This window comes from Macaca thibetana, chromosome 3 (genome assembly GCF_024542745.1).
Source record: "Macaca thibetana thibetana isolate TM-01 chromosome 3, ASM2454274v1, whole genome shotgun sequence".
In the NCBI taxonomy this organism is placed as follows: Eukaryota; Metazoa; Chordata; class Mammalia; order Primates; family Cercopithecidae; genus Macaca; species Macaca thibetana.
The window spans coordinates 125211086-125235061 of NC_065580.1; the positions used below are offsets into that span (position 1 = coordinate 125211086).

The window sequence follows — 23976 nt, forward strand, 5'->3', positions numbered from 1 at the left end:
ACCTCCACCTGCTCTGAAACCCCACATCCAGCCCAGGATCAGAGTCCCGCATCCCCACCCCACGCCAAGGGAGGCAGGATTGACAGCGACCCTGAACAAATGCAGTCGGGAGCTATTGTGAAAGGCCGCTGGCCCCGAGGCCCCCCAGCCCGCGCAGGACAGGCCAGTTCATCATCTCGGTCCCAGGCCCCTATTAGCGTGTCCATCTGCGACAGCAGGACACGCCTGCCAGTGCCACTGGCTTTGGGGCCCGCGCGGCCCTTTTTCCCTCGAAGCTGCTGCAACAAATAGCAGTTCTTTTGAGGGAAGGAACAGTGTGGTCCTCAAAGTTCATAATGAGAAATCTCAGAGAAAAGTCATAGTTGCTAAGCTGCGCCATTGGAGACTTGAAGGGTTCTTCTTAAAAAAATTAATGACTAATTCTATGTTTTGATTGTTCATATGACGACCAATTAAAGGAGAAATCTAATGGGCTGGACTCCACTTCAGGCTTTTTTTGCTCTGTCTGCATATGCGGAGCTGCTCACACAACTTCCAGGGAAAGGAAAGAACAGTAACCCTTTAAGGGTTTATATAGGCAACTCTTCCACTGGAAAAAAACGCCTGTGCACAACGGTTCTGTCAAGAGCCGACCATGTGCTGGGTGCTGTCCCTGCATTATTTCAGGGCAGAGCAATCCTGTATGCAAACACCTATGCCAGTCCACAGAAGATCACACAAGGCTGTTGCTCGGAGAGATTGAAAAAATATCACATGCTCAAAGTCACAGTTAATGGCAAATGGTCCTGGCATTTTTGGGTCCCTGTTCATTTGGATAGTCCACGTTCTCTCTCTCCCCCCCCGCCACAAATACACAGAAAGAGTGTGTGTACATTGTACATATTATAGAAATATATATAGTGTATGATAATATAATGTATGAATGTTTATATATTAATCATAAAATAATTTAATCTCAAGTATATATAAAATATAGCATTGAAATCTTTAACAAGGGGTTGACTGCCTTCTTGTATACATTAAGGCGTGCTGTGTTATGATGAGTGACAAACAACCTGCACCTCCCGTAAGCCTAATGAGGGGGTGTTTCCCTCTCTACACACCCATCGTCAGAATGCCACCTACGAGTCCAGCCCAAGGGGCTGCTCCCCTCCCTCTGGGCCCAGGCTGAGGAGGAGGTCACTAGCCAACAAGAAGGAGGAGGAAGTGACCTGGGGAGGCATGGCCTGGTTCAGGGAGCCTCTGCCCCAGAGTGACAGGAGTCCTAACATCAGCAGGTTATGCAAGCCTATGGTGGACTTCCAAGGACCGCCAAGAACCATCCACCAATGGGGAGAAAAAACAGATGCTTCTGATCACAGAAACAGTCTACCCTTCTCCTTTAGGCTACAATTAACTGGCCTCAGTGACATTACTAAGATAGAAAGGCAGTGCACACCTGCCAAATGATCTTAACAGGTGACAAAACTAAATGCCACAATGTCAGAACAACTCCCTAATCTCCAGTGACATGCAATTGCCCTAAATGCAGGCACTGATGATTCTACTGCTTGTGTCACCACTAACTAGTTGTATTTGACATTTATTTTAACGGTGGATAGCAAAACATCCTATTTTTTGTGGTGTTGAGAAACCAGAGAAATTGTTCATTATGGAAGAGTAGAAAGATTTCTAGTGTTACACACACACTCACACACACACACACACACCTGGTTAGCTTAGGTGACCTTTTGTAGGTTGACTGTAAGTTCTGCAAGGGCAGGAACTGGTGAGTGACCTCATATCCCCTGCCACCTCTGGCTCTTGATAAATGAGCATTGAGTAAATGCCATTTACTCCAATTCTGAATTTTAATAAAATAGCCAACAACCCTGAAAACTCCTATGTGTTTTATTTTATTAATAAAATATTATTTATTAATCCTTTGTCTCTTTCGGAAACAATTAACTTGGACAAGGTGCTTACCTTGGCATCTAAAAAATGGTGAAGAACTATCTGTGAGGTCCTTCCCAGGTCTGTTGCAATGACTCAGGCTTTGTAAGCTCAGTCCCTCAAAAGTAACAACTGCAAGATTTTCTGCTGATTTTTTTGGAGGGGCCCTAGAAATTCTAATTTTCCATTCAATTGCAGAAATAGAACACCAATTTGCTTTGGATTTCTTTAGCCCTGTCATTTTTAACATACATATTTTTTGACCTTGCAGAATCTCCAGATTTTCTGCCATCTAAAAATGCCACTTGAAATCTAACTTCTGGAGACCTCTTCTCAAAAGCGATTTATTTCCTTCTATACTACAGGTGGAAACTCCATTCTCTCTGTTTATATTCCTTGTGAAAAAAAAAATAAAGTGACATAATTTTCTCAGTTGGTGACCTGCCTTGATTTTCTCCTTAGAAGAATATAAGCTTGAGAATATGTCTTTGCTCCAGGACCTTTATTACATAAGGTGAGACGTAATCACAATAATTAAAATAATGAAATCAGACATAACTAAAATGCTTCAAAATGTCTCTTTAGTTGTGTCCTAATAAGCACTCATTCTCACTTATTACAGTTTATAGACAAATTAGCCAGACGAAACTTGCTGCTTTGTAAGATTGGCAGTGAAGTTGACTCCAGCCACCTTCCTAAACCTCCATCCCCTAACCCTGATTACCTGCAAAGCCAACTCATGGTCAACTCATGTAACATGGTCATTCCACATGTACCATGAATTAATGGATAGATCCTTTTTTTCTCTGTTCTGCAATAGAACTGAATTTGCTCCCAGAAATGTTTAACTGATTTTTAGAAAGTCTGCCTATAAGGATAATGACCTGTGATAAACATTTGTGCTTGAATATTACTCCATATTTGAAATATGCAATTTAAAGAGATGTCTATCATGATATGTTATGGTTTATGGCATCTGGACAAAAATCTGTCAACAAAAGGATGTATATACATATATGAGATGAGAGAGAGAGAGAAAGAGAGAGAGAGAGAGATGAATGAAGAAAGATAAGGAGAGGGGAAAAGCAGAGATAGGAAGCACACCTATAAAATGGCACTACCATGATTTAACCACTGGGGATGAGCTGCAAACTCTAATGCCTACAGTGACCTCACAGACCCATGAACAAGAGAATCAGGATGGCAGCTCCAGTGTGAACTGGAGATCAAATGTACCTCCTAAAGGGGACAGTTACCATTTAACCACTTGTCATCTCCCATGAAAGCAAACACAGTTGGCTAACAATTCCCATTTTTCAAGAAAAACACAAAATCTACAGTTTAAATGTAAAATCTTCTGATTTTTAAATGTTACCATTAATTAAAGTAAAAGAAACATTGAATGGACCTCACAACACTACATCTGTACCCTGAAGTTGGTTTGTAGACCACCAGTTACAATCTCCAGGCTAGTGTTTCTAGTAACATCTGTCCCTGAAACAAGCTATAATACCTTGAACAAAATTATTTCAGCTCAGTTGTAAAATCATCACTAGGGGGGAAGCATTTTGAAGGATTCAGAAACTTTCTACAAGATCCCTCTGCAAAGTAATTAACAAACATCTCAACGATGCTGAAACTAGCATTCAAACATGCAGTCATGCTTTTTTATTGTTGTTAATTCATAACCTTATTTTTTTAGAGTAGTTTTAGGTTCACAAAAAAGTTGTGCTAAATGTATAGAGAGTTTTTGTATACCCCTGGGCACACACATAAATAGCCTCCCCAAAAAAGTGGTGTCTTTTTACAACTGATTACCAACATTGACACATCATTATCACCCAAAGTCCATAGTTTATGTTAGGGTTCCCTCTTGGTGTTGTACATTCAATGGCTTTTTACAAATGTAAAATGACAGGTATCCACCACTGAAATATGGTACAAAATAGTTTCTCAGCCCTAAAAATCTTTGTGTTCTGCTTATTCATCTCTCCTTCCCACCAACCACTGGCAGCCACTGGTCAACTTACTGTCTCCATAGATTTGCCTTTTCCAGAATGTCATATATAGTCATGCACCACTTCACAATGAAAATATGATCTGAGATGTGTGTCATTAGGTGAATTTGTCATTGTATGGTCATAACAGAGTGAACTTACACAAGTCAAAATGATATAACCTACTACACACCTAAGTTATACGGTATAGTCTATTTTTCCTAGGCTACAGACCTATCTGACATGTTACTATACTGAATACTGTAGGCAATTATAACATAATGGTAAATATTTGTGTATTTAAATACAGAAAAAGTACAGTAAAAATAAGGTACTATAATCTTATGAAACCACTATTGTATATGGGTGCCATTGTTGATTAAAATGTCATTACATGGCACATGACTGTAGCAGGAGTCATAAAGTATGTAGCCTTTTCAGATTGACTTCTTTCACTTAGCAACATGCACATAAGTGTCCTCCATGTCTCTTCATGGCTTGATAGCATATTTCTTTTTAGCACAGAAAAACAATCCATTGTCCACATGTACCACTGTTTATTTATCCACTCATCCTCACGAGGACATCTTAGTTGATTCTAAGTTAAGGAAGTTATGAATAAAGCTGTTATAAATACTCATGGGCAGATTTATGTAGACAAGAGTGTTCAACTCATTGGGGTAAGTATCAAGGAGGGAAATCTTTGGATCATATGGTAAGAGTATGTATGTACACTTTTATAGGAAACAGCTAAGCTGCCTTCCTAAGTGGCTGTACCATTGTGCCTTCCCATCAGCAATGAATGAGACTTCCTACTGTTCTACATCCTCATCAGAATTTGGTGTTGCCACTGATCTGAATTTTTTCCATTCTAATAGATGTGTAGTGGTATTTTACTGTTTCCTAATGACATATGATGTTGAACATCTTTTTACAAGCTTACTTGCCATCGGTGTATCTTCTTTGATGAGGTGTTTGTGTAGGGCTGTGGCCCATTTTTAAATCAGGTTATTTATTCTCTTGTTACTAAGTTTTAAGAGTTTAGTTCTTTGTATATTTTGGATAACAATCCTTTATCAGATGTTTCTTTTGCAAATTTTTCTCTAGTATATGGCTTGCCTTCTTCCCATGGCATTGTCCTTCTCAGAAGTTTTTTAATTTTAATAAACTCCAGTTTATAAATTATTTATTTCATGGATTGTGCCTTTGGTTTTGTACTTAAAAAGTCATTGTCATACCTAAGGTCATCTAGGTTTTCTCCTACATTATCTCCTAGGTGTTTTATAGTTTTGAATTTTACATTTATATGTATGATCAGTTTTGAGTTTTTATAAAGTGTGTAAGGTTTGTATCTATGTTCATTTTTTGCATGTAGATGTCCATTTGTTCCAGCAATATTTGTTGAAAAGACTATATTTTCTGTATCGTATTGTGTTTCTTTTTTGTCAAAGATCAATTGGCTAAATGTGGGTCGATTTCTGATCTCTCTGTTCCATTGATATATTTGTCTATCCTTTCACCAATACCACACAGTCTAGACTACTGTAGTTGTATATGTCTTGAAGTCAGGTAGTGTTGATCCTCCAATTTTGTTCTCCAATATGGAGTTGGCTACTGTGGGTCTTTTGCTTGCCCATATAAAGTTTAGAGTCATTTAGTCAATATTTACAAAGTAACTTGCTCGAATTTTGAATGGGATTAATCTACAAATCAACTTGGGAATAAGTGACATTTCGACATTATGGAGTCTTTCTGACCACGAACACAAACTATTACTCCATTTATTTAGTTATTTGATATCTTTCACCAGAGTTCTTTGGTTTTTTCTTATAGATCTTATACATATTTTCTTACATTCATAGCTCAGTATTCCATTTCAGTGTGTTAATGTAAATGGTAATGTGTTTTTAATTTCAAATTCCCTTAGTTCTTTGCTGGTATATAGGAAAGTGATTGGTTTTTGTATGTTAATCTTGTATCTTGCACACTTTCTATAAATGCTTATTAGTTCCAGGAGCTTTTTAATTGGTTCTTTTGGATTTTCTAAGAGATAATTATGTTGTCAGTGAACAAATACAGATTTATTTCTTCCCTCCCAATCGGTATTCATTTTATTTAATCTTTTGTGTGTTATTGCATTAGCTAGGACTTCTAATACAATGTTGAAAACCACTGGTGAAAGGAAACATCCTGCTTTGTTCCTGATTTTAGCTATAGGTTTTTGTAACTGTTCTTTATTAAGTTGAGGAAATTGTTCTCTATTCTTAGTTTACTGAGAATTTTTATCATGAATTGGTGTAGGATTTTGTCTAATGTTTTCTTCTGTATCTATTGACACGATCATGTAATTTTTCTGTATCTGTTGATATGATCTGTTGATGTGATGAACTACATTAATTGAGTTTTCAAATGTTGAACCAGTCTTGCATATCTGGAATAAATCTCAGTTGGTCATCATCTATAATTTTGTTACACTTTGTTGCATTTGATTTTGTAACATTTTCTTGAGAATTTTTACATCTACGTTCATAAAAAATATTGGTCTACAGTTTTCTTTCTTTTCTTGTAATATCTCTTTCTGGTTTTGCTATTAAGGTAATTCTGGCTTCACAAAATTAATTATGGAGTCTTCCCTCTATTTCTAGTTTCTGGAAGAGATTGTAGAGAATGGATATAATTTCTTTCTTAAATATTTGATGGAAATCACCAGTGATCTCATCTGGGCTTGGTGCTTTCTGTTTTGGAAGGTTATTAATTATTTATTCAATTTCTATAGTAGATATAGGCCTATATTAATTGTCGATTTCTTCTTGTATGACTTTTGGTACATTCCATTTCAAGGAATTGGTTCCTTTCATGTAGGTTGTTAAATTCGTGGGTAGAGCTATTTATAATATCATTTATTATTCTTTCAATGTTCATGAGATTAGTAGTGATGTTCCTTCTTTCATTTCTGATATTCATAATTTGTGTATCCTCTCTTTGTTTCTTAGCCTGGTGAGAGGCTTATAAATTTTATTGATTTTTTGAAGAATCACCTTTTGGGTTTGCTGATTTTCTTGCTAGGATTACAGGTGTGAGCCACCACACCCTTGCTCATTTTTTCTATTTTTGTTTTCCACACTTTTTCTGCTTCTGTGGGTTTTACATAGCATTTTGTAAAATTCGATTTTCTCTCTTTTCTTAGCAGAGCATTATTTAGTTTTTAACTTTTTTAAATCAGTTGCCTTAGATTTTTTTCTCCCAACACTTTGGGAGGCCAAGGGGACAGGATCGCTTCAAGCTGGGAGTTTGAGACCAGCCTGCGCAACATAGCAAGGCACTACCTTTACAAAACATAATTTTAAAAAGTCCAGGCATTAGCTAGGACTGTGCCTGTAGTCCCAGCTACTCAGGAGGCTGTGATGAGGAGATCCCCTGAGCCTAGAAATTTGAGGCTGCAGTGGGCTGTGATCGTGTCACTTCACTCCTGCCTAGAAGACAGTTAGACCCTGCCTCTAAAATAAATAAATAAATAAATAAATAAAAAGACAGGAAGAAGAACAAGGGCAGCAAATAGAAAATAGTAATAAATATGGTAGATATTAATCGAACTATGTTAATAATTACCTTAAATGTTAGTGGTCTAAATATACCACAATGGACTGAATGTTTTTGTCCCCCCAAAATGTATATGATGAAATGTAAGTTCTCAAAATGATGTTATTAGGAGAGAGTGTTTTTGGGAGGGGATTATGTCATGAGGGTGGAGCCCTTACAAATGGGGTTAGTGCCATAAAAGAGACCACAGAGAGCTGCCTTGTTCCTTCTGCCATGTAAGAGCACTGAGAAATTATGGCCGTCTATGAAGAAGTGGGCCCTTATCAGACATCAAATCTGCAAATACCTTGATCCTGGATTTCCCAGCCTCCAGAACTATGGGAAATAAATTTCTGTTGTTTACAAGTAAATCAATTTATGTTATTTTGTTACAGAAGCCCAAAAAGATGAAGACATTCACCAGGTCACTCCATTCTCTTCTTGCTTGCATGATTTCTGAGGATATGTTGGATGTAATTCTAACATTCTCTATAGGTATTTTCTTTATGGCTCCTCTACAGGTAAGGTGTTTTTTCCCTTTAGCTTCATTTAAGAATTTTTCATTAACCTTTGATTTTCTAAAGTTTGCGTATGTTATGCCTAGGTATCATTTGTTTGTTTGTTTGGATTTTCTTGGCATATATCTTCTTGATGTTCTCTGAGCTTCTCAAATCTGTGATTTGTTGTCTGACATTAATTTGGAGGAATTTTTTGTATTATTGCTTTAAATATTGCTTCTGCTCCTTTTTCTCTTTCTTCTACTTACAGTATTCCCATTACATGTAATTATCCCACAGTTCTTGAAAGTTTTGTTTTGTCCTTTTTGTTAGTCATTTTTCTACCTGCTTTTCAGTTTTGGCAGTTTCTGTTTACGTATCTTCAAGCTCAGAAATTCTTTCCTCAAGCATGTTCAGCCCACTAATGTGTACTTCAAAAGCATTCTACATTTCTTTTACAGTGTTTTAGATCTCTACAATTTTTAAATTCTTTCTTAAAACTTTCATCTCTCAGGAATTCAAGACCAGCCTGGGCAACATAGTGAAACTCTATCTCTACAAAAAATTAGCCAGGTGTAGTGGTGCATGCCTGTAGTCAGAGCTACTCAGGAGGCTAAGGTGGGAGGATTACCTGAACCTGGGAAGTTGAGATTGCAGTGAGCCAAGGTCATATCACTGCACTCTGGATTGGGCAACAGAGTGAGACTCTGTCTCCAAAAAAAAAAAAAAAAATTCCATTTCTCTGCTTACATTGTCCATCTGGTCTTACATGTTGTCTATTTTTTCCATTAAAACTCTTAGCATATTAATCATAGTTTTTTTATAATTAATATCCCTGATGTGATAATGTCTTAGTCCAGTTACCGTGGTTATAACAGAATGCCACAAACTGGGTGATGTGTAAACAAAAGAAGCTGATTTAGAGATTGGGGAGTCCAAGAGTTTGGTGTTAGCATCTGATGAGTGCCTTCTTGCTTCATCATAACATGGGAGAGGGTATCATGTGTCAAGAGAGCTTACTCTTATAACACAGCCACTCGCACAAGAATTAACCCACCACCACAATAGCCATGTGAATTCATTCATGAGGACAGCAGATTAAGTTTCCAACATATGAACTTTTCGGGGACACATTCAAACCACAGCAGTTAGTTGTAACGTTCCTGTCATGTCTCATTCTGGTTCTGACACTTGTGCAGTCTCTTCAAATGGTGTCTTTTGCCTTTCAGTGTGCCTCGTAAATTTTGTTGTGGTGGACATGATGTACTGGGTAAGAGGAGCTGCAGTAAAGAGGCTCCTAGTGATGTAGTGATAAGCTGTGGGGAGAGGGAGCATTGCACAGTCTTCCAGTGAGCCTGTGTCCCTGGACTGTGAACTTCAGCTTGCTCTCGGGTTCCCCAGCCCCTTAGATGGTACAGAACAGTTGGAGGGGGATGGAGTTGTATATTTCCCTTGCTCCAGGCAGGTCACGCTCTGATAAAACACCAGGTTAGGGCTCCAGTGAAATAATTTCTCCTGAGGGCAGACCTTCTATTAATAATAGAATGTTCCAACCTATTTCAAAATGGTTCCCCTTCTCCTTCCACTGCCATGATGAGATTTTCCCCCTAATATTCGTTGTAAGGACCTGGCAGAGCTCCAGGAAGTAACACTCTCAAGTGTCTCATACCACCCTGCGCCATGACTGGGCTCTGCTGGAGTTCTTAATTCGCAGAGCTGCCCCTACTGAGCCTCCTGCAATTTCTCAATTACAGGGTGAACTTTCTCACCCAGCACTGGGTCCTTGGAGGTTTCTGTGTGCTGCTTTCTGCCCCTGGAGGTTGTGCTTCTGTGTTTGCCTGTCTCTCCAATTTGGGGGGCAGTGGTTTGCCCAATGACCTCAATTCTCTGAAAGATCTAAGAAGAGGTGTTAATTTTTCTGTTTGCTCAGCTTTCTACTTGTTGCCAGAATGGAGTGCCAATCGTGCCTCCTATAGTGACATGTAACCCTCAACTCCAGAGATGATGAAGCATACCAATGACAAAGGAGAAATGCTTTAGCAGTTTTCTGTCAGAGCATTATCCCTTGAAAAAGCTGCTTCTTCCATATTCTGGAAGAGATGGATCTCAACTCAGAGCTCAAGGCAAATGACTTCCTTCAAGGAGAAGGAATAAACAGTCTCAGAAACCATAAAAGACTGCCCCCAGGAGTGTCCCTGAACCTCGGCAGGGGCCACACTTACCTTGCAGAAATAGGTGATTAATGCTCCCAGTACAAACTCCCAACAGTAGAGAAAGACAAATAATTGAAAAACAAGTCTCGCTACAAACCCCTGACCCCGAGCTACCTAGTTCTCCTCCCTAGAGGCAAAGCTCTTACCAGATTCTTGTATCTCCTTAACATATATCCTTAGAAGAGCTGTCAAGTGAACATATGTTTAAGTGAAAACCTATTTTAGAAGTGCATTTTCTTAAGGAACTTTAGGGTTAGAAGGAACTTGTGTCAGTCCTTAATTCACAACCTCCATTAGTACTTATTGTTCTTGCACAAAAATCTTTCTCAAAAAAGCCCTTTCCACTCTGAAATAGCTTATTCTATTTTTACTTAGCTCCAGTAGTTTATAAAACATATTTTTTGAAAGTCTAAACTCTGCCACTATTTTTTTTTTCCTAATCAATCTTTACTTTGACCTCCAAGCCAGAGAAAACAGGTGGTCAAATGCCTTTTGCCTAAGATGGAACTTAGAATATTTGAAGACCTCAGTTCTTCACCCTGCCAAATAACCTGTTTTTCCTCCCCGTTCACAGAGAATTTGGTTTTAGAAAATTCAGAGCCACATTCCTTATAGACAAGACTAAACTCTTATTCAACATACTCAGAAACTTCTTCTAAGAGGATAACCGCTCATCAGAGGAAAAGTTTCTCATGTACAGCTGGCAAAGGGATGGAACCATCTGTGTTATTAAAATCGACAGACACTTATGAGATTTATTAAGGGAAATACTAGAGTTTTAGTACATACTTGCTAATATAGTACACATGAAGGCTTTATCTATAATTTTTGTTGGCCAAGCAGAAATTTTGGTATTATTCACCCTAACAAATTTCCAAGATATTTTGAAATAGAATTTTAGGTCCTGACATCACCATTTGTCTCAGGTTTAGAAGCGTTGCTGGACAAGAGGGATAAAATATGGCTCTGCCTTGGGTTCAAAGTTGGCCTCTCATACTAGCAAGTTTACTTTGGGATCCTGGCCACTTCTCGTGACCACAGAATCACATTGCTATAAGAGGCAGATACAAGTATTAACCGGCTCATAGGTTATCAGATAAGCTTAGTCTGACCAATGCTTAGCGCAGCAACTGGGCTGCTATTGTCATTCTTATGGTGGTGGCACATGGCACCCAGCCTCTGTCCGTGCCATGATCTGGGACCACCCTCCACAGAGGCTGTGAGCTGGAGCCCAAACTATGCAGGGCCCTAACTGTGTCAGGCTCCTTATCTCTCTCAAGAGGCCGTCATTATTGCCTGCTTGGCCATACAGTTCTTTACTTACCAAGTAACACAGTTATCAGCCCACTCCAGGTACTAGCCAAGGACTACAAAATCAACATGAATGTCAGCTTTTGTATAAAAAGTTCAAAGGAGAAACGCAAACTTTACATAGATGTCCCAGGAGGATGTTCAGCAAACCCATTCTTCTCTGTTCCCTGGAATCCATCCCAGTATTGAGCTGTGTGTGTGTCTAGTAATTCTTTACAAAAAGCTCTGTTTCTTGTGATGCCATCAGATCACATTGAAGAATATACAAGCCGTACTATGAAGACTGTTGTCTCATATAGTCCTAACGTAGTGAGAACTGATGTTCTAACATACTGGTTTTTTTTTTTTTTTTTTTTGGTCACTCAAAGGAGAAATTCCTGTGCAGTCTTACAAATCAGTTGTAGCTTAAATTGATTTGTGTTGTGACTTGTGCACACAGGTCACATTCCCTTGACAGAAAATATAGTTTAGAAACAAATTTGCGGCAGTTGTTAAGTGAATGCACACGAGTTTATCATATTTAGGTCTTTTATTGTAAGACTCACTCCTGCCTTCATTTTATGTTCCACTGCTGTGCTTCGCATTTGCCTTTCTCTAGTTTTGTTTTCTGTCTCTGTGTTTCTATACGGACTGCTCTCAGCCCAGGTGTGCAGGAAGCACACACGTGCCTGCAGAGCCTTCACCATCTCTGCATCCAGGGACTGACTTCAAAGCACAGTGGCTGTACTGATCCGCTAAAACAAAGGAACAAATTACTTCTTCTAATTCACAGGGAAGTTCCAGGTTGTACGGGTGGTGAGGAGCCTTGTGTCTGTCTGCGCTTGCCCTGGTGAAAAACCCACCGTTCAGGCTGCAGGGTGTGAAACCCAGGCACAAACACTTCGCTGGATGCGGAGGAAAGATGCAAGGTTGCTCCCCTTCAGAGACAGCAAAGGGCAGATCTGTAGCTCTACTTACTTCAGGATTATGATTTTTGACAGAGCCGGGAGATCAGGGTTGTTGAACCAGGCCTGAAGGTCCTAGTGAATCTCGTGAAGAGAGGAGGGGTCTGACTGTAACATGGACCTAGAGGACATTCTTACTGCAGGAGAAGCAACAGTGGGGATGGGGTGGACTTGCCAAAGGAATGTAGCTCAAGTTCCTACAGCCTAAAGCAGCTCAGTTTCTTTCGGCCAAACTTTCGCGAACTTCCCTGGCATTTCTCCTGCGGGAGCTACCGGTGCAGTGGGACACTTAGCCTCTCTAAAAGCATCTCCACAGCTGTTTGTGTCAAGCCTTTATTCCAAGAGCCTCACTTTTGCGAAGTAACGTGCTTCACGCATTGGCTTCAAAGTACCCACGGCCGGTTGCAGTAAACATTGAGGAGGCCTGTCTCTGCGCCCAAAGTTGGGTGCCCTCATTTCAGACGATTTCTAGGGTGCTTCACGGGATCTGAAGGACCCTCGGACTTTAGAGCACCACCTCGGACGCCTGGCACCCCTGCCGCGCGGGCACAGCGACCTCCTCAGCTGCCAGGCCAGCCTCTGATCCCCGCGAGGGTCCCTGGGTGCTGCAGGGGAGGTGGGGACCAGAATAAAGGAGCAGTTTCCCCGTCGGTGCCATTATTCGACGCTGGCTCTAGGGCTCGGCCAGTCTGTCTAAAGCTGGTAGAAGTTTGTTCTGTAAAACAAAAGAAGGGAAAGGGGGAAGGGGACCCTGGCACAGATTTGGCTCGACCTCGACATAGGCTGGGCCTGCAAGTCTGCGGGGACCCAGTCCAGAGGGGCAGTGCTGGGAACGCCCCTCACGGAAATTAACTCCTCAGGGCACCCGCTCCCCTCCCGCGCGCCACCCCCTTCCCGCGGGAGACCGGGTCCCGCGGGGGTCACCGCTGTCCACCGCCTCCGGCGGCCGCTGGCCTTGGGTCCCCGCGGCTGGTTCTCCTCCCTCCTCCTCTCATTCTCCTCCTCCTCTGCTCCTCCCGATCCCTCCTCCGCCGCCTGGTCCCTCCTCCTCCCGCCCTGCCTCCCCGCGCCCCGGCCCGCGCGAGCTAGACGTCCGGGCAGCCCCCGGCGCAGCGCGGCCGCAGCAGCCTCCGCCCCCGGCACGGTGTGCGCGCCCGCCGCGGCCAAAGCGGCCGGAGTCCCGAGCCAGCCCCGGCGGCCGCCGCCGCCCAGACCGGACGACAGGCCACCTCGTCGGCGTCCGCCCGAGTCCCCGCCTCGCCGCTAACGCCACAACCACCGCGCACGGCCGCCTCACTCCGTCCACTATTGATCCGGAGAGCCGGAGCTTGCTCTTCGGGGAGCAGCTATGCGACCCTCCGGGACGGCCGGGGCCGCGCTCCTGGCGCTGCTGGCTGCGCTCTGCCCCGCGAGTCGGGCTCTGGAGGAAAAGAAAGGTAAGGGCGTGTCTCGCCGGCTCCCGCGCTGCCCCCGGATCGCGCCCCGGACCCCGCAGCCAGCCCAGCCGCGCACCGGCGCACCGGCTCGGCGCCCGCGCCCCCGCCGGTCCTTTCCTGTTTCCTTGAGATCAGCTGCGCCGCCGGCCGGGACCGCAGGAGGAACGGGACGTTTCGTTCTTGGGCCAGGAGAGTCTGGGGCGGGCGGGGGAGGAGACGCGTGGGGCACTGGGCTGCGGGCCGGCGGGGAAACGGCCGCCTGGACCTCCGGCGCCCCGAACCGCTCCCAACTTTCCACCCTCACTTTCCCCGCCCCGCTGCGCGGAATCGGCGTCAGTGGGCGAAAGCCCCGTGCGGGTGGGTGCCTGGGGCCGGGGTCCCGCACGTGCGCCCCGCGCTGTCTTCCCAGGGCGCGGCGGGGTCGCGGCGCGCACCCGAGGGACTGGCGCTGCCCACCCACCGAGGCTGCGCTGTTTAGGGAAGCTGAGGAAGGACCCCGAAAATAAAGCCTCCCTTCGGACCCCGCGGGACAGGCGGCTTCCTGAGCGAACCTCCCTGCCTCCGCGCTCCGCGCAGGTCTCAAACTGAAGCCGGCGCCGGCCAGCCTGACCCCGGCCCCTCTCCAGGTCCCCGCGATCCTAGTTCCCAGGTGTGGAGTCGCAGCCTCAACCTGGGAGCTGGGAGAAGTCCGCCACCACCTGCGGCGCCTGGGAAGGGGTGGTGCTGGCGGCGGTTAGCTTCCTCGTTGGCAAAAGGCAGGTGGGGTCCGACCCGCCCCTTGGGCGCAGACCCCGGCCGCTCGCCTCACCCGGCGCGCCCTCGTCTTGCCGGTCCAGGTATGCCCCCCACCTCCTGGGGACCCGCGCTCCCTCCCGGGCGCCCGCGCAGAAAGGCCCGGGCTCTCGTTCGGTGGCCGCCTCGCGGGGACGTCCGGGTCTGCCCCACCTGCAGCCCTTCGGTCGCGCCTGGGCTTCGCGGTGGAGGGGGACGCGGCTGTCCGGCCACTGCTGGGGGGATCGCGGCCTCTAGTGCGGAAGCCCAGGAAGCAGAGCTCATCCTGGCCAGCACCACGGTGTTTCAAAATGGGGCTCACAGCAAACTTTTCTCCTCAAAACCTGGAGAGTTTCTTTCTTGGATGTTTCTTTTTGCTGTCTGAAGAATTTGACATTGAGCCAACCAAAATATTAAACCTGTCTTACACACACACACACACACATACACACACACACACACACACACACACACACACGGATTGATGTCCCTGGTTCAAGTGTGCCAAGTGTCCAGACAGAACATGAGCGAGTCTGGCTTCGTGACTACTGACCATAAACCCACTTGACACGGGAAACATGCCTTGGAAGGTTTAATTGCACAATTCCAACCTTGAGCTGCGCGGGTTCCAAGAGCCAGGCCCGTACTTGCTGTTGATGTCACTGGCATGGGGAGTTGGGGTTTGGTGCCCAGCGCGGTCGTTGGGGGAGGGGCAAGACATAGAACAGTGGTTCCCAGACCTTGCTGCACGTTAGAATTACCTGGGATTAAAAAAAAAATCAAAACAAAAACCAGTGTCTGAATCCCGCCCCCAGACATTCTGATTTAATTGGCATGGGGCAAGACCTGGACATGGGATTTTTTTTTTAATGCTTTTCATGTGATCTGTTGGGGAGCCAGGTTTGGGGATCACCGGACGGAAGAAGGATTGTTAAAGTCTCCGGAGAGATTACTTGCCAATGCAAAGAGCTCTTTGAGGACATCTGGAATTTTAACAATGTTGCCAAATATAGGAAAGAGGGAAAAGGTGGGGTGAGGTTCCAATAATAAAAGATTCCTCTTTTCATTGAAGGAACTGGTGGAAAGGTTTCTTCTCTGCTGAGCTTGCAGGGCCCCTCCTGCCTGCTTGGGGGCTGACTGCGGGTCCTGTTAGTCAGGTGTCAGCCCTGTCTCTGCTGAAGAGACTCTTCTCTTTATTTTAAATTAAACCCTCAGAGCACCTCCAAAGCATCACTTTTCTCCCTCCAGTGGGGTTCTCATTCTTTGATGTTACTTGCTTGAACACCACTGTTAGTGATTGGAGATTTGTTCCTGAGAAAAATATAAATACCACTTAATTTGCCTGTTTATCCCGTATTCACTCAAAACAGAAACTCCTGAAGACAGAGAGAGTAGGTGAACAGGCGCTATTCTGTTACAGTAACATAAAAGACTGAATTTTCAGGGGCAAATTATTAAAGTAGGAGATGAGCTCTTTTAACAGAAATTTGTTTGAGACCTGTGTCTATCAAATTCAGTCGATTTTATTCAAGATGCACTTTGTTTAGTAAGGGTTTTGTTTGGTTCTGGGACATGCTAACTTCTGGACTTGCTGCTCTTAGACGTAATGACTGCCAGACACCGTTTCATGCGTCCTAATCCCCACATTAAGCACAAGAGGTGTACACTCTCCTCCTATGGGGGAAACTGAGGTACGAAGAACTAAAGTGACTTTCCCACCGCTGGTAGGAGGCAGATGTGAAACTCACACCAGGGGCTTCCGACTCCAGATCCCTCTCTCAACTTCCAAACTCCACTGCCTTGTCCGAGTTCTGGTTTCAGGAGATCCAAATCAGGTGTGTGCAAACGTCTAATGATAGAGCTGGCAAGGGGAAAGGGCCCAGGGAGCCGGCTCATGAAGATAGGTCTGTCTGAAGCTTCAACGCGGGCTGTCCAGCAGTCTGCGTTCCTTCAGAGTTCCTCAGCCCTCTGTTCAGTCACCTTCCATGGAGACAGCTCCATCCCTAGGTCAGTGAGCATGGAGTGGAGACTGCTTGAGGGGCGCTAAGCAAAGCCCTGCCTCTTACAGAATGAAGGTGCTCTCCAGAAGGGACTCTGGAAAGTATTCCAAGGCGAGTCGGAATTCCCAACTGAGGGAGCTTTGTGGAAATAAGCCTGCCCAGCCCCACTTCTGGAGATGTTCCTATTCAGTACGTCCGAGCTGTCTTAAAGAGAAACCAAAGTGGGGATATCAATGGTATCCAAAGTGAGATCTACCACCCTCCCTCCTCAAAGGAGGTCAGATCTAGAAAGCGCAAGCCTGGCCTGGCAACTGGGACCTTTCTTCTCACTCCAGCCCAGGGCAAAGGTGGACAAGTCACTTTGACCCTTCAGGCTTCTGAGCTGTTGTTTCTGAATTCAGTGAATATTTACTGAGTGCATAGAATATGCTAGATATTCTGGGTTAAAGGGGTGAGTTTTAAGGGTTTCTGCTCTTGCTTCCAGATTGCTTTCAAATCTGGAAGGGACACCAGTGGTCTGTGTGTTAGACCCACACTGCTGTAGCACAGAATACAAGAAACTGGCTGAGAGCTCCAATAGGTTTTAACGGTAATTTCTGGCTTCACATATTTAGTTTCATCACTCATAATTTTTCAAAAACTTCTGGTTTGAAGACACCGATTGCCAAAAGTCCGTTGTGCTGCATAATTACACTTGGTCCACGTGACAGCACTAACATGTTCTGAAATGTTTTTAGAAGTAGTCTCTGTACTAAGATGAAGGATTCCTCCCTGTTTGAAAAGAAGATATTCTTTGTTTTTTCTTTGATCCAAGCTCCAAGACTAGCAGCTAGCATCTGAAACTTTTTTGACGAGAGTGACAAACCAACTCTAATATTAAAGGCAACTGATGATTATGGGCACTGAAGGGAAGGTAACCCCAGGCTGGTGGCCTGGAATAGGGATGGGTCACAATGTTGAGGACATTTTGCCTGTTGCAGAACCCACCTGCAACACAGTGTAGCCCTTGCCATGTGACTTGTGTGTGTGTCTGTGGTCTGTATGTGCGTGTTTTAATTTTGACTTCATATGTACTCTAGTTGTGAGCTTATTTAACATTAGGTTTTACTAATAGGGGTATGTTTTGAGAAAATTTCAAAGTTTTAGAATATGGTTCACCCACATGTTGCTTCCCTATAAATACAATTTTAAAAACAAGATTCTGGGCTGGGCGCGGTGGCTCATGCCTATAATCCCAACACTTTGGGAGGCTGAGGCAGGCGAATCATGAGGTCAGGAGTTTGAGACCATGCTGGCTAACATGGAGAAACCCGGTGTCTACTGAAAATACAAAAAAAAATTAGCTGGGCATGGTGGTGGGTGCCTGTAATCCCAGCTACTCAGGAGGCTGAGGCAGGAGAATCACTTGAACCTGGAAGGCGGAGGTTGCGGTGAGCCAAGATCACGACACTGCACTCTAGCCCGCATGACAGTGTGACTCCATCTCAAAAAAAAAAAAAAAAAAAAAAAACCAGATTCTGTTCCTCAGATTCTTTCCATTTTTGTTTCCTTTTGTCACTTACAGACATTTGAAATTATGGTGATAAACATTTTTAGTCTCAGTTAATTATTACTGGTTTATTCTTGAACCACTAACCCATAGAGAATAGAGTGTAAATCTTAACTGTTCGTGTAGGCCATCCCCATTAAACATCATAGTGTTTTCTCATTCATTCTTTTTCATTTTCCTCCTACAGGGCTGAATTTTCTAAGAAAATTTCAGCAGTTGGCTCTTTGGACAACATCATTAGATTGTCCTCCATTGGGCCCATAGGCACAAGCTGGCCAGTTTGAATTTGGCAAGAATCCAGGCATTGGAACTTATTCAAATAACTAGTTTGCCTGTAATTTTCACTTTTTCAGAGTCATCTGGTAAAGCTTTCTTGCTACACATTTAGATAGATACACTCAATCCAGTTGTCTAGAAAGTTCCTTGAGCCAGTTGGGAGCAGGAGGGGTAGCTGGGGCCTGGAACATTGGGGACGTGTTTACTGAGCCCCTAGAAAGTAAGTGCTAGATTTAACATTTCAATCCCTGAAGGCCCTGAAGTTCAGTATCAGATGACTGGTCCTGTGGACTGAGCATCTGTGAATTGCATATGCTTAGAATAAATTTTACTCCCACCAGTTTCAGCAGCTTGCTTTAGCAAGCAGTATGAAAACACTAACATGGGGGAGTAGAATTTCTCTCTCTGATTGAAGTTTTATCTCGTTCTGGTGGGTTTTCAGGGAGAGACCCAGAGTCCAAGTGTCCTTTCTGAATATATCTAGAACTTCTCATTAACAAAAGACTCAAGTTATAATTTAGGGGACAACGCACCCAATGAGAATGCCTTGCGGACAGCCCTAAGTACACCTGCAATTACACCATTACTAGCGGGGCAGCACACATGGCCCTGACTTAGTTTAAATAATTACGTAAGTCAACCATGATTGTTTGCCCTTTGAGTAGAAGGGCAAGTATGGGTACCTGTTACAACTTAGGCTTTTTTTTTCTTTATGTTTGAGCCATGATGAGTGATTTACACTGTTCCATCCATATGTTGAGATGTAAAAATAAATTAGACTTGGTACTTGCCCTTAAGTGTCTGGAAGTCAACTGGAGGAAGAGAGAGCTAGAGATAATAAGTGTGAAACAATGTCACAGAATTAATGACAGAACTCTTCCCAGGACAAAGGATGACTTTTGAGTTCAGTCTTTGCCTTTAATTCTACACGGGGAGGAGAGCACGTTTAGCCACAAATGGAAGGGATTGCTCATTTGAGCTATTTGGTTATATGGTTATTTCCCCCAGAGAATAGGTTGTGGAGGACATTGCACAAGCAGTGCCAATAGGAGCAAAGTTCTTGAGAGTGCTAGTAATTCAAATGGCAGGAAGAGAAGGAGTAAATGGTAAGGCTACCTACAGTTCACAGAGAGCTCCATCCTGTGGCTTTGGATTTTGTCCTGTGTGAAAGAGAAGTGACTGTGAACTGACATGCTGTGTTTGGTGTTTTAGAAAGATGGCTGCAGCTGTGGTTTGGGGAATGGACTGCAGGGGTGGCATTGGAAACAGGGAGGTTTGTGACTATTACCAGAGACAATGAAGCAAGAGCAAGGAAGATTCAGGACAGGGGACTCTGGGACTGATCAGGAGGCAGAACTGGTTGATAAGTATATGTAGCAGCATAAGAAAGACAGAAGCCCAGATTGACACCCAGGCTTCTCACTTGGAAGCCTGGATAGATCCTGAATGCAATCACAAAGGCTGGGAAGTCAATGGGACTGCAGAGAAGGGAAGGGCAGGGAGGGGAAGGGCAGGAGAGTCCAATATGAATATTCAGCTTTTAGGTGTATTGAGCTTGAATTGCTCAGATGGAGAAGTCCAAGAGGCAGTAGAATACGGTGGTCCAGAGCACAGGAGAGCAATGTGGCTTGAGCTGTCATTTGCTCACATATTTCCATGTCAGTTACTTGTCTTAGGTCACAGGACAACTCCTCCCCTCACAGTCTCCTGGCTCTCCCTGTCTCATGCTCACCATCAGCATCGAAATTGAGCCACACCAGGGGTTCTGGATACCAGCTTCTCTCTAGGTGAGGTTGCTATAGTCAGCAGGTGATTAGCTGCAGTTATCGGCCACTCGTAATATAATATATTGTGCATATAAGTGTACCAGGAGTCATGTTCGTATATTGCTACAAATCCTCAGAATGGGGATCTCTTGTTCCCTGCTTAAGACTGCATCACATTACTTGGTTTTGTACATTAGTGACTGAACCCAAAAAAAGTAGGAGATGGTTTTTTTCTTTTTTCTTAAAGCAGTAGCTTTTGAACCTTGATCATGCCTTGTAACCAGCTGAGGGGCTTTTGAAAAAGAGGGTGCCTTACTGTGCCCCACATCAGGACAATCAGTATTTCTGGGGAATGGAACCTGGCACGCACACATTTCTTAAAGCTCCCTTGACAATTCTGAGGAGTGGATTAGGTGTTGTATGTAGCTTGTAACAGAAAGAATCTTGTCTTTGCTCTCAGACTCCCATTTCTTACTCATCTCATGAGCTCCTTTGAGATCCAGAAACAGTTGCATATTTAGTAAATCAGTTCCAGAGTCACATTTTATTTCACAAGTTAGTCCATTAAAAGTTTCCTGCAGTGAGGAAGTAGCCAGAAAGAACACGCCGTCCCTCGTCTTTTTTATAACTATAGGGTCTGGCTCGACAGAGCAGGAGCATCACCATCTTGGACAAGCCCATCATCCTAAAGTTCACCTTAATAAAAAACTGCCTAAATTCAAAGGGCATCAGCCTAATGACTAAGGTCAGCATGACCGTAAATCACAAATAACATCTCCAACCAGAAACATTCCAAACTCCTCCCCGACCGGAGACATGCTAGCCTCGACCAGAGACATGCTAGCCCCAAGATAAGCCCCCTCCAGCTGGGAAGGTGCCAGTCTCGAGATAACCCCCCTCTGGCCGGAAAGATGCCTTCCCCAAGATAAACTCCCCTCCTCCCAGTGATATTCCAACCCTGCCATAAAACTTCTCCCTCAAACAGGCACATTCCAAGCTTCTGATCATCCCCCTCACCCTAAAACCAATCTATACTCTCCTAGTCTGTAAGAGAGAGCGCTCCTGACCGAAATTGGTTTTAACTAAAGAAAACCTGTCTTTAACTGCCAAAAAAAAGAGAAAAAAAAGTTTTCTGCAGTGGCTGTCAGCGGGCCCAGCATGGCCGCAGCACCTGAGAACCTGTTGGAGATGCACACTCTTGGACCCCACCCTGGCCTCTGAGTAAGATACTGGAAGGGCAGGCCCCAGTCTGTGCACACAAGTCCTCAGGGAGGTTCTGACTGATGCATGCCAGAGTTTGAGAACTGCTGATAAACTCCAGGCACATCGCATGCTGGGATCTAGATACACCAAGGGAACAAAATAACCGCACTTGTCCTCCAAGGACCGACATATCTTCTGGAAGGACTGAGAAAGAGAGAGACATACATGATCACTCCCTGTAATGCAATGTTTTATAACAGATGTGATTTGGGATTTCAGTGGGAGCTCAGAAGGGGGACTGACTAATTCAGACTCTGCGACAAGGGGAGTTTCTCAGAAACAGAATGCTTAGCTGGGCCTCCAGGCACAGGGACAGGAATGAGGAAATACTTGTAGGTCCTGTGCTCCTTCAGCAAACCCTCAGTTTCTTGTTATTTTTATAAATGCAAACATCTTACTAAAGTAGATGGTAAGGCGTTAGAATTTCCTGCTTTATTTTTCTAAATGACCCTGGGAAACTTGGAATATGAAAGGTAAAGTGCAACACATTTTGCATTTAAAAATTAAAATGATCCTTTTTTAAAGTAGCAACCAGATGTGAAAAATTGGACTAGAGTCTAGAGTATAGTTGATAGCTTTAACTTTCTCCCCAGCAGCACGATTTTCCCTGAAATGTGTTATGAATAAGTAAAATGACTACTTCGCATCCTTGAACTCTTCCTACAGAAATCTAAGAGAGAAATGAAACAAAAGTTTGCATAGTTCTAGACGCGATAAATACATGTGAAATCACACAACTCAGAAAATGTCCCTTAAATTAATTGAGCCATTGGTACTTGTGAATTAGAAGAGACATCTATTTTCTGATTCACTGTTGAAAGTTGTACAACGTTACCTATTTATTTGCAGAGATCATTTGGAAACAAATAGGCAGATTTGTAACAAATAAAGAGTAGAGTACAGCTGCTGGTGTTACCTTGTGCATTCATGCCTTTATGTAAAAACACACACACACACACACACATATATATATATATATGGAAGTAAAGACCACTGCTTGCTTTGCAGTTGTTTTAAGAGCGTTCATGAAGGATTTTATTTTATAAGCAGAAATATGATATCTAACGATTTTACCACTACGTACTTGCAGGCCGGCACACAGCAGATGACGTCATGATTGTTTTAGCAGTCCTATCGTTTTACTTATGATGTCATTACAACCCTTTGCTAAAATTTCTTTCTTTTACTCCAGGTTTTGGATAAAACTGATGCATTGCACATAGTCTCTCTGATAAGACAAACTGGCATTTGTATGTGAAAAACTGTGCATGTAGCGTCTCTACTGATACTCAAATTGTCCATTATTTTAGTGCCTGGAATAAAAACAAACCACTTAGTGAATCTGTGCAGGTCCTTAAGGACAGGCAAAGGTGTCCTCAGATTTTCAGATCATTGTATACCAAATTTTAGAAAGTGTTTCAAAAACATTTTTTTAATTTCAAAAACCTGGTTTTGTTTATTTACCAGCAAACATTGAATACCCGAAAGCTTTTGGGAGATTTTATTACAATGGTTTCTCTTCACTTACAAAATTATCTCCTAGTTCATTCTCATACACTGTAAGCCATTGTAAATGCTTCAAATTTTGCTGAACAAGATGAACTAGACAAACTATTTTAAGTTTGCTCTAGTGCTAACTTGCAAGATCTAATGGCTCCAACTAGATTTTTAAACTAAAGTATATTTTAATATATTATTAGAAAGTTAAACAATTATTTGTTTATAGGTAACAAAAACCCCAGAACCCCAATGTCAGATGTCATCCACTTTTGATTAACTCCAAATATATGACAGATAAACAAAAGGTGGTTGGCTGGGCGCGGTGGCTCATGCCTGTAGTCTCAGCACTTTCGGAGGCTGAGGCAGGCGGATCACGAGGTCAGGAGTTCGAGACTTGCCTGACAAACATGGTGAAACCCCGCCTCTACTAAAAATACAAAAAAAAAAAAAAAAACCTTAGCTGGGTGCCTGTAGTCCCAGCTACTGGGGAGGCTGAGGCTGAGGCAGGAGAATCGCTTGAAGCTGGAAGGTGGAGGTTGCAGTGAGCTGAGATCACTCCACTGCACTCCAGCCTAGGCGACAGAGCAAGACTCAGTCAAAAAAAAAAAAAAAAAAAAAAAAAAGGTGGTCATTGAAGAATTATTGTGTCACCTGTTGTTTTCTAACGTACTAATTTTGAGGAGCTTTTAAATAGAGTGCACTATAGAACTTTTTATTGGCTTCAATCTGCTACAATGTTAGTACAGAATCAGAAATCTTATCCTTTTTTTTTTTTTTTTTTTTTTCTGAGACGGAGTCTCACTCTGTTGCCCAGGCTGGAGTGCAGTGGTGCGATCTCGGCTCACTGCAAGCTCCGCCTCCTGGGTTTACGCCATTCTCCTGCCTCAGCCTCCCTAGTAGCTGGGACTACAGGCGCCCGCCACCACACCCGGCTAATTTTTT

General features: G+C 43.5%; 2 protein-coding genes across 3 annotated transcripts in view; one reads left to right on the forward strand and one right to left on the reverse strand.

Annotated features, from left to right (window-relative positions):
• The window catches only part of SEC61G (SEC61 translocon subunit gamma), a 679333-nt gene that overhangs the window by 258137 nt on the left and 397220 nt on the right, over positions 1-23976 (reverse strand). The window lies entirely within an intron of this gene.
• The window catches only part of EGFR (epidermal growth factor receptor), a 193324-nt gene continuing 182908 nt past the window's right edge, over positions 13561-23976 (forward strand). For both annotated transcript variants that reach the window (XM_050783477.1, XM_050783479.1), the window contains exon 1: positions 13561-13909. In XM_050783477.1, the coding sequence (XP_050639434.1) occupies positions 13822-13909 (88 nt within the window). In that variant the 5' untranslated portion in view covers positions 13561-13821. The remainder of the gene's footprint in view (positions 13910-23976) is intronic.